The 11654-nt window shown below is 37.7% G+C and overlaps 1 protein-coding gene across 1 annotated transcript; it reads right to left on the minus strand.

The window, feature by feature from the left end:
* Window positions 1-6299: 6299 nt before the first annotated feature.
* LOC122312469 (caffeic acid 3-O-methyltransferase-like) lies at window positions 6300-9586 on the minus strand. Its single transcript, XM_043127087.1, has 4 exons — window positions 9106-9586; window positions 7391-7701; window positions 7162-7226; window positions 6300-6748 (listed from the first exon to the last, which is right to left on the minus strand). The coding sequence occupies exons 1-4, from the start codon at window positions 9528-9530 to the stop codon at window positions 6452-6454; spliced, it is 1098 nt and encodes a 365-aa protein (XP_042983021.1). The 5' UTR covers window positions 9531-9586; the 3' UTR covers window positions 6300-6451.
* Between the last annotated feature and the right edge of the window lie 2068 nt (window positions 9587-11654).

Below are 11654 nucleotides of genomic sequence, written 5' to 3' on the forward strand. Positions count from 1 at the left end.
GACGATATTCAGAATTTAGGTGATGATCTTGAAAGTGTAAGTTGTTAGGTAGGAGTTATAGGTGCTTTATTAGTTGGTTGGGACAGATTCGAGCCCTATGTTCTTTATCTTAGATGAGACTGGCGTATTTTGAGATAATAATACTTGTTTTTAATTTGGAAGGTTGCAACTGATTGATATCGTCTTCTATGTTGATGATCATGGGTGTCGTTGCGGAATTTTGATTTAGTTAAGGTAGCTAGAGATAATTGAGGAAATAGGAGTGATAGTTCATGATTAGGTGTGCTGATTTTGAGTAATTAGTGATGACTTAAAATTTCGAGAAGGTGCTTGTAATTGGAGAGTAATATTTTGTTTGGGCGAATTATGTTTATTGATAGTTTATTTTGGAAGTGGCTATTAGGTTACCAAGATATAGTATACAATGAAAGTTTCGATGATATAGCATGCAGGTTGATTGAGGTTAATACAATTCATTCTAAAAAGTAATAATTTTTAGAATTTTCTTGGGTGTGGTTTTGAAGTTCTTGACGATATGGTGATTCCGGTTTACGTGGCTGCTTTAGGAGCTCTAGACGTGATGCGTCGCTGGGAGACTAGTACGAATATGATGGAATTGCTTTAGGAGTATAATTGGAGAGATCTTTAATCATACTTGTATGGAAATGGCTGATGGTATGATTTTCTCAAGTATACTCTGAGTTGCGTAGTGTATCCTACTTGGCGCTAATATTAATCTCACAAATTTCGAGGACGAAATTTATTTTAAGGGGTGAGGATTTGACACCCCGTTTTTATGTGTATTTTCACTGAAGGAATATTTTAATTTAATTAATATAATATTTCTTTTATTTTAAATTATCGGATTTTAATTGGATTTTAATTGCTGTTGAATTTAAATTGCTGTTTAATTTATTTTAGCTTGTCTTTGATTTAAAATTAAATAGTTTGTTTTTACTAGTTAATTATTATATTTTAGCTTTACGTTGTGTTTAAAATATTTTCTTAGTTTTATTGCTTTTAAACTTATTTTCGTTGGATCAGTTATTGGACTCCAGAGGTGAGGATTGGACCTCATTTCTTTTCTTTTCTTTTTCTTTTCTTTTTCTTTTTCTTTTTCCCTTTTTCCTTTTCTTTTCTTCTTTTCTTTCTTTTCTTCTTTTTTTCTTCTTCCTTTTCTTCCCGTTTTCCCCCTCTCCCTGTGCGCAGCTCCTCTCTTTTCTCCTTCCCATCGCCTCCACTTTGACCTCCCAGTTCTCCGCCGTCCGGCCACCGTTTAGTGCACCGCCACCACCATTCTCTTCCCCTTCCACCAGAGATCATTCCTACCAATTTTTAGAGCCATCGGACCAGCCGTTAGCCTTCGAGAGCTGCCGGAAGTCGCTGCACCTGCTCTATTTTTGCCCATGTCGCCGGTTGCTTTCGCAGCCCAGAACTGCAGCTCGCCGGCGACGTGGCCTACACCACCCACCCAGTTTTCTTCCCCTCTCAACGGTGAACATCCCCACCAAGTTTCACCTCCATCCGAGCCACCGTTAGCCGCCACGCGCTCCTCCAAGCCATACGGTTTTTCATCGTTTCCGGTGCCGTCGCACCACCTCCGTCCACCATCTCTTCACAGCTTCTTCCCCTACCTCTTGCCGACCTCAACCACCCATTTTCGGCCTCGATCCGTTGCCGGAGCAGCTCCCACGAGCTCAACTCCGTTCAGCCCCTTTTTGGCCTTCGACCGCCATTTCCACCACCACCCACGGCCAAAACTCATTTCCCTTAGCTTCATAAATATCTCAAGGCCATTCCCTATCAATCCTGAGTCTTGGTTTGTCCCCGTTCAAAAGTGGGTATTTTACAACCCACGGCCACAGTGAATTTGCACTATTACGTTGCTTTCCTTCCGCCGTTTGCAACGCCGAGTGTTTTCTAAAAATAGCATATAGCGCAGTAAGTATTTTCCAAACTCTACTTTTAGATTTAAATATATTTTGCTCATTCAATAAATATTTATCTGTTGGTTGGCTGATTCCAGACTGAGTCCGAGGAGTTCGGGGGTCGGATGGGTTGTGGACGGAGTGTTTGGTTTTGTTGATTTATGGATGGTTGATTTTTTTTGTGCATTAATATCGCATTTACATGGTGCATGCACATGCATTTTTATTTAATTGAGAAAAGCCTGTTTTATTGGCGTAAGTGGATTTTTAGGTGCGTGTGTATCACGACCCCAAGCCGGGATGGGGTATTATCTCGGTGGAGCTCCTCTAGTCACTCGGGAGTGGAATAAACTGAGTGACATCCCCTGAGTTGTCGCTGGGCGACGACGGGAGCGGGGGCTAGGGGATGCTTGGCTACGAACGCGCCGGGCGCAGAACCGGGCATTGCTCTACGCACCGACTCTGTGGCCCTTCGCTGGCGAGGGCTAGAGGATGCTTGGCTACGAACGCACGGGGCGCGGAACTGAGCATCGCTCGTTAGGTGTCACATGCATGGTCGTAACCTGCGGTGTGGCACTGGAGCCCGGGTGTGCGGATGACCCTTAGGGGAGGTCATGGTGCATACGGATTAATTGGATAATAGTTTGAGATGGATATGGGTCAAATGTGACTTTTGGCGTGATATTTGGAAAGGATATGTTTTTGGGCCAAATGGGATTTTTGGCGTGCGTGGTAAAAATATGATTTTATGGGTTTTGCGCATTGGCATCACTTCATGCATATTGTTTGAGTTCTATATGTTTTTATCTGGTGGTGTTTGGATTTTACTTACCTGCGGCACCATTTTTGGTTCCGTAGATTTTGGTGCAGAGATCGAGGATGAGGAGGAGGAGGCTGAGCCCGAGGACGCGGCTCCGCCGGGGTGCTGAAGTTTATGCTTTGTATTTAGTTTAAAATTATGTTTGTGTCCTGTAAAATTTATTTATGTATGTTTGAACAGCTTGTATTATATTAAGAAAAATTATGGTACTTAGTTATTGACTTGCTTTTCGCTGCGTATTTCTCGTGCACATTCGTCGATTTTTCACACACTTGGCACACGTCGATAGGATGATGACCCGTGATGTCATCATCCAAACATCTCGATTTTCCCGTGATCGTGCGTGGGGATTTGGGGGCGTCACACCAGACCCCCTTCTCCTTACCTCTTTTATTGTTTTCAATCAGTCCACCACTCTCATCCACCCCATTAACCTCCTCTAAGTTCTACTTTGATTGCCCACTTGTTCCCCACTTCCCCTCACCTCTTCAGAGATAGCAAACCCAAAACTCTCTCTCGGACTACTCACCTCGTCATTCACTGCCTCCCCCCTTGTTTTCTCACTGCCCGCCCTTCTTATAAGGTCACATTCCTGAGTAGCAGGAACCACTTCTGCTTCTTCCCCCATAACCCCTTCCTTTTCTTTTTCTTTACCTTTCCCTTTCTATGTTTCGTCTCTACCATCCCAACTACAATTTCCTACTAAGAATTCTTTATTAACCCTCTCAGAGTTTCTTCAACCTTCTTTGTATTTTGGTCTGCCCCTTGCTCTCAACCAAACACTAAACTGAACCTCACCTTCCTTCTCACCCTTAAACCCCGACTCGTCATGCATAATACAACCACCCCTGAAACAAAGGTGGGGAAGCTTCTCATACCTCAGAGGGATCCAGCAAGTCTTCCCCAACAGATTTACAGTCCTACCTCTTGCCAATGGTTTGTGGATATCTATTTCAATTAAGACTCTAAGAAAGAGCCCTCACCCATTCCCATCTTCCCCTGTATCAATCTCGATCACTCTACAAATTATTCCACCTACTGTCTCACCCTTCTTCTTATTCATATATTTTAAAGGCAACTCAGGCATCTGGACCCAAAATCTCTCAATATTGAACTGCATTTTGTGTGGGGGTGTAAATCCATCGAAGATCAAGAGCACAAACCTACCAAGTCCAACTACATTATTCTTTTCCCAACCACTAGATACTGCTCTTGACCACACTTTTGAGTTGTCTCACCTTGAACCTGAACCAGATGTCGATATAGAGAATGTAGCAAACACTTCAAACACAGAAAATCCACCAGAACCTATTGAAGAACATACACATGCCAATCCCACCAATCCTCACATGCCTAGAAGGTCCATTAGAGAAAGACGTGCACCACCTTACTTGCTGGACTTCATTTGTCAACAAGTATCCTCACTCCCTCATTCATAGAAGTTAGACAAGAAGAAAGGATCAAGACTTTCAGGTAATGCCTCTCCTCTTGATGCTAATCTCTCTTATCATAAACTATCCAATACACACAAAGCTTTTGTTGCTTCAATCACAAAGCAAATAGAACCTAACACATATGCACAAGCTGTCAAAACCCCTGGTTGGTGTAAGGCAATGCAAGCTGAAATTGAGGCCTTAGAGATGAATGACACTTGGACTGTAGTTGATTTGCCTCATGGAAAGGAAGCTACAGGGTGCAAATGGGTGTATAAGATCAAGTACAATGTAGATGGCATTGTTGAGAGGTATAAGGCTCGGCTAGTGGCAAAGGGATACACACAACAAGAGGGTTTGGATTACCATGAGACTTTCTCTCCTGTAGCAAAGTTAGTGACAGTGAGAACACTGCTTGCTGTAGCAGCAGTTAGAGGGTGGAATTTGCATCAATTGGATGTGAACAATGCATTCCTCCATGGTGATTTGGAGAAGGAAGTTTATATGAAGCTTCCACCAGGATATGCTGATAGTAATTGTGCAAAAGTTTGCAAACTTCATAAGAGTTTGTATGAATTAAAACAGGCATCAAGGCAATGGTATGCCAAGCTCTCAGATTTCATTGTTCAGAAGGGGTTCAAACAGTCAAAAGCAGATTATAGTCTGTTTACAAGGTCAGTGGGAGAATCCTTTACAGCTGTGCTTGTCTATGTGGATGATCTTATCATAGTAAGTAATGACATGGATATCACTCATTCTCTCAAATCTTCCCTACATGACAGATTTAAGATAAAGGATTTAGGTGTTTTAAAGTACTTTCTTGGGTTGGAAGTGGCACGATCAGAAAAGGGGATTTATGTATGTCAAAGAAAATATGCATTGGACATATTATCTGACTCGGGAACCATTGGAGCTGCACCTACCAAGATACCTCTGGATCAAAACAGCAAATTGCCTAAGGATCAAGGTGCCCTACTTAAGGATCCTTCTATCTACAGAAGACTCATTGGGAGGCTTCTTTACCTCACCATCACCAGACCAGATTTAGTATATTCAGTCCAATTGCTTAGCCAATTCATGCAAGCTCCTAAATTCCCACATTTAAATGCTGCTCATAAGGTGCTAAGGTACATAAAGAGAGCTCCAGGACAAGGCTTGTTTTACTCTTCACAATCAAATCTACAACTTGAGGTGTACTGTGATTCGGATTAGGGAGCATGCCCAGATACACGAAGGTCTATGACAGGGTACTGTGCCTTTCTTGGTCCGTCCTTAGTGTCTTGGAAATCTAAGAAGCAAAACACTATCTCTAGGTCCTCAGCTGAAGCTGAATATAGGGCCATGGCAAGTGCTTGCTGTGAATTAACTTGGCTAAGGTTTTTACTTCAAGACTTAATGGTAGATCATCCTCAGGCAGCTGTATTACATTGTGACAACGAGGCTGCATTACGCATTACAGCAAGTCCAGTATTCCATGAACGTACTAAGCATATAGAGCTCGATTGCCATTTGATCCGTGATAAAATTCAAGAAGGAAGTGTCATTACTGAACATGTAAGTAGTGGATCACAAGTTGCAGATATATTGACTAAGGCACTAGGATCTAACAGCTTCTATACACACTTGCACAAGATGGGAGCAGAAAACATCTACTCTCCACCTTGCCGGGGGCTGTTGAAAACACAACAAGAAATGAAAGGTGAGTGCCACCAACATGACCATGATCCGGCTGAATTAGACAGCCAACAAGTTCAAAATGGCTCAAAAGAAAAAGGAAAGAAGGTGGGAGAAATTGGAGTAGTGGATTAAAGCTGCAACATGCAGAGGCAACAATGTGTTTCTGCTTTTTGTTCTGTTTTTATGTATAGCACAGAACTTTGTTTTCTTTTGTTACTTTTGTACAGGCTTTGTTATCAAGTGTCTCTATCACTTTAGTATAAATGCCAAGCTCGAGTGTATAGAAAACATAACAATGGAAAGAGTTCAATGAGAAGAGAAAAGAAAAGTTTTTCTAATATTTCCCTACTCATTTTCTGTTCTTCAACAGCAGCATGGTTTCTGCAATTCTCTAGTTTACCTTTTCTTATACACACCAGATATAACTTATAAACAATCTAATAATTGAAATACTCTATATTTTTTATTCTAACTTAGGCATTCAGAGGTATCCTACCTCTCTTATTTACTTGATACAGGTCATCGGAGACCATTACACAAAGTATGAAACATATCCATAACAGATACAGTTATAAATTGTACAAGCAAGCAATCTATTTAAAAAACGCCATGACCTGGAAACTATAAACAAGGCATTCATATCTGACGCCTTTAAATCCAGCTTTGGTTGCCAAGGCCTCAAATTCTTGCCGCGTCCTTTCCTTCCCTCCTGGGTGTTGAGCCATCATAAGCACATCAACTTGAGTGTTGCGCTTCATACAAGTGCTAAGCTCGGGCATCATTGGAAGAAATGCCTCCACAATGATTACCTTCCCATCATTTGGAACAGCTGTATAGCAGTTTTTCAGAAGCTCCAAACATTGTTCATCACCCCAATCATGAAGTATCCCCTATAAAATTATCCATAGATGGGATCACCAATATTTTCTTGAACAAAGCTGGAATGTTATATGCATTATATATTTATCAATCTCAATCATACTCACTGATTTTAGAGTCTTTCAAGTTGTTTAATAAGCCAACCACTTCAAGTGAAGATGGATGATAAAATCTACGTTGAAGGATAGCATTTCACACCTTGAACTCCGTCATGCATTTTTGTGAAAGCTTTATGCTAAAAGACGATACGATCTCCAAAAATCTGAAAGGGATGTCTATGGTGCCCTTAATTTTTAAAATAATGCTATATATTGTGCTGTTGTATTGTACCATTGCCAATAAATTTGCAATGTATTGGGATGACTAATTCAATGCGTACGGGTCATACAAGATAGAATCCCTGCAAGTTAAATATTTCACTCACCTTCATGAAGATTGCATCTCCTTTAGGAACGCTTGTGAACATATCTCCTCCTACATGTTCCACACCTGCAACTTGAGGTAGTTAATAAGCTTTTTATCTACATAGCTCTTATTTTTCCAAACCATAATGTTATCTAACTTTGGTGAGGCTATGAATAAAACGGGAGGTGTTTGTTTAAAATAAAAAAATAAAAAAAAAAAAGGTGGAGATTTATGAATTGAAATCATACTTGGATAAGATGGGGCATGTTGTATGACATGAGGCAAGTCGAAATTGATGCCCTTGATGTGGGGATACTTAGAAGTAATTACATGAAGCGCGCCACCAAGACCTCCACCAACATCGACCAATTGCTTGAGTGGCTCGAAGCCCTTGTAGGACTCAACAATCTTCTTAAAAATCATTGTAGCGTTATTGAGCATAGCTGTGTTGAAAACCTTATTAAACCTGGGGTCCATGCCAAGATACTCGAAGGCACTCATGCCATGAACCCTATCAAATGGAATTCCTCCCTCAAGAATTGCATCTTTTAGCTTGGACCTATGAATAGATTAGGGTTAAATACCATGATCCATCTAACCATAATTTTATAACAGGGACACACTTAAAAATAGAAGAAGATTGTACAATCTTAGAAGAACGTGGCAAATGGCAAGAATAAATTCTTGTTTAAATGTTTAGATAATATCAAATGAAAAATCTGTAAATAGTAATGAAATGGTTTGTAAATACTAGTGAAATGGTTTGAGTTAAGATGTTTTATGAAATTTTGAGAAATGAGAAAAACAATTGAATGCTTCATGACTTTATGTTCATGTTATATTTGGCTCAAACAATGTAAAATTAAAAAAACAAAGTGAAAGAAAGTCAATAATTTGTATTAGTGGCTTAAACGACATTACATTTAAGGCTAGATTTTTATCTTTTATTTTTTATTCAAATTGATGAGATCCAATGCATGGGAACTGGGCACGTGCCTTTTAGTAAATACCTGTGCTTTTTAGTTGTTCTCTGCCAATTAACATTCATATCCTACCCATAAAATAAATTTACTTTCATTTCCTTCCCTATTGTTTATAATTCTTTTTTTGATGGGGCTCATTTAATTAGTTAACTACTAGCGTTAAAGCAACCCAGCCATTATTTTCCAGAATAAGTTAAAGGGCCGATGCTCCTAGAAAGAGAAATTCCAGCAAAAGTCTCACATCCTCTCCATGATTCTCTTAATTTTTTAAACTTTTCCATTCCGCCGTTTCAGTCTATGCCCAATCTACCGCATTCCAGAGATCGATTTTCTACAAGCACCCATAACGAAACTCTCCAGTTGCTAATCTACTCGTACAGTGCGGAATCGTGGTGAAAATCTCAGCAGTTAATCCTCACTTGTGGCTTTGTCCTACGCGTGGACACCATCCGACGTGCTATATGTACCGCATCAGTAGCCTTTTCACCCCAAGATCTATTAGATCTGACCCACCACATCTCACTATTACCCGTGTGTGGACACCATGAGCCATCACAAGTGGATGGGAAGAAACTCAACTAGTGGCAGTCTGGGCCAATCGATATAAGTCATCCTAATCGAAGATCTTGAGATTGAGGATATCAATCTCTTCTGTGAATATCTCAGGCCAACAAATTAGCAACAATTCATCACCAACAACCACCACCTTCAATGGTGGCAACACAGTTCGCACAACTGTACGATTCGTTATAAATTAATATAATTTTATATAATACATTAAATTTATTCTATAATAAAAATAATTTTACAGTTAATTTACAAATCATGTTTTAGGATATTTTTTAAAATTTTTTTTTGTAACCAAACCATTTCACTTAGTTTTAAGTATACATTATGGATCAAGACAGAAACTAAACTATGCATATATAAATAGAAGTAGAAAAAATAAATAAAAATACGAAGGGAAAATAGGTACAGACCAACTAGCAAGGAAGACCTTATCTTGAAGGAGAGCCATCACAGGGCGGAAGGAGACCCCATCTTGGTCAGGGACGAAGTGTTTAGACACAGGTGAAAGAGCATAGAGCCTCTGAAAAGATCCAGTATCATCAACACCTGCAAAGCAACTCAGCACAGAATGGCTAGCTAGCATCCTAAGAATGCGGTCCAGCATCTTGGGTGCCTCAGGATTTGTAGTGGGCATCTCTGCTGAAATTTGTGAGGGGGAGAGCTGAGCTCCAGGACCTGCTTTGGCCAAAATTTCAAAAATGTCAAGCTCAATGGCCGTTTGCAGGGCCATAGGCAAAACAAGTGAGTTTGCCAGCTGCCCAGCGTAGACGAAGCTCTCATCTTCTTTTTGGTCACCACCAAGATTGCTTGGGCGGAATGCCGCATGAGATGCCATTATAGGATCTGAACTGAACTCTGTTTTGCTCGGAAATTGGAATTATTAGATCATTGGTAGGTTTATAAGCAGCAATAATTATAATTATTATTATTATTATTTAAATGAGCGTAGTGGGGTTCGGACCGGTTGTCGGATGTGAGACCAGGCGCCAAATTATTGAAGTAGGTAAATTATGCACATAAAAGTAACCGACATGTATGTCCACCAAAAAATTGAAATCAAGGTGAGTTTAGAGCGTGAGGATTTTAGTTTAGTATTTTTTAGATTTTATAAAATTAAAAATTAAATAAAAAATATTATAAAATTAAAATATTATTATAATATATTTTTATAATATTATTTATATGATTTAAAAAAATTAAATTAATTTTTTATTTTTTATTTAAAAATTTAAAAAAATTATAATAATTAGTTTGAAAAAATTGTAATAATTAATTTTAAAATATTTATATTTAAATTATAAACACAAAGAATTGCATCTCTCTATGAAATGTTTAATATAACTAAATGGTATAACATAAAAATATATATATATATATATTATATAATTCGTTAACGGGACCCAACATAAATGTAGAGGACTACATGACCTTCAGTGGGAACCCGACAGATTACTGTGCTATGGTTATGGTACCATTGCTTCTGACATAAAGCAAGATTGATATTTTTACCCCACTTTGGTTAGTTCTATCCTACGGGAAGCTACTGTAGTAGTATATACAGTATATTCATTACGTGGCTGTTATATTATTTTATTTTATATGAGATTTATTTTATTTATTTATTTTTATATTATATTGAATTTTATGAAGAGGTGAAAATAAATTTTATAGGATCGGAAAATATATAATAAATTAATATTCTGTTATTAAATCAAAAAATTAACACATAAATATATATATATATATATATTTTTTTTTTTCCAAATTTTTAGTCCCCTCTGACTCCGCCACTGGATACTGGCAGTAGATATGGGAAGAAAAAAGTGAAAGGATGCTGCTACATCAACATAGCGACAGCCATTTTGCACTCTTTTTTTTTCTCTTTTCTTTAAGTATTTTTTAAATTTTTTTAAAAAAATTACAGATTCATTAAAAATACTTTAATCATTAAATAATAAATAAATAAAATAAATACAAGTCTGTAGAAGTTATCTATAGGTATGCTCGTTAACTTCATCTTCTTCTAAACTGGACGTGCACATATGGGACAAAAATTGTACAGAACGAGCATTCAATACCTGTTATTATTTTGAAGAGTAATATTATGTACAGTTGTGAAATGTGTAAACATTACGTAATTATTTTAAAAAATAGTAAGGTCCACGATTAAAAAAATTAATTTATCCTTTTTATATAGGTCTCGTATTAATTTATTTTTTTAAAAAAATTATATAACGTTTGTACAATTATGACTATAAATATTATTTCTTTATTTTAAATAATCACGTGGGCTGCATATGGCTCATTAACCAGCAGTCAGAGGGCTGCAGGCTATGATCCCCAATACCAAACTACCAGATAATGTTGTCGTTCAGTTACACATTAATACCTGACACTGAAGGTTTTTAAAAAGAGAAATGATACACAAATGATACATTTTAATATTTTATAATACTTTACACAATATATATAGTAAAATAAAAACATTTTTAAAAAATTATATTAATTTTATAAGATAGTTTACAAAAATATTCTTTCTTTTACAATATTAACATTGTTATGTAAAGTGTTGTAAAATATATAGGGGTGTTCAACCGAATCCGGATCCGAGTTTAAATGCAAAACATTTAAATAATAAGATCCGGATATCCGGATCCAGATATCCGGCCATAACAAGATCCGGATCCGGGTTCTAAAAACTGGGTGGTTATCCGCCCGGATTCAGTCGGATTCTAATCCGGGCGGATAACCAGGTTTAATCTAGATATCCAGATTATAATCAGATATCTCTTTTTTTGCAAATTTTACCTTAAAACCAAGATATCCGAGTTATAACCGGGGTTTTTTTTCTTCTTCTTCAAAGACTTTAAAACTCCAAAAATGAATATATAACACTTAAAAAAAAAAAAAAACTGATATCTTGTTTCAATTACCCAATTTGTTTTAAAAAATAATTTAA

The sequence above is a fragment of the Carya illinoinensis genome, chromosome 1 (assembly GCF_018687715.1).
Source record: "Carya illinoinensis cultivar Pawnee chromosome 1, C.illinoinensisPawnee_v1, whole genome shotgun sequence".
NCBI classification, from domain to species: Eukaryota; Viridiplantae; Streptophyta; class Magnoliopsida; order Fagales; family Juglandaceae; genus Carya; species Carya illinoinensis.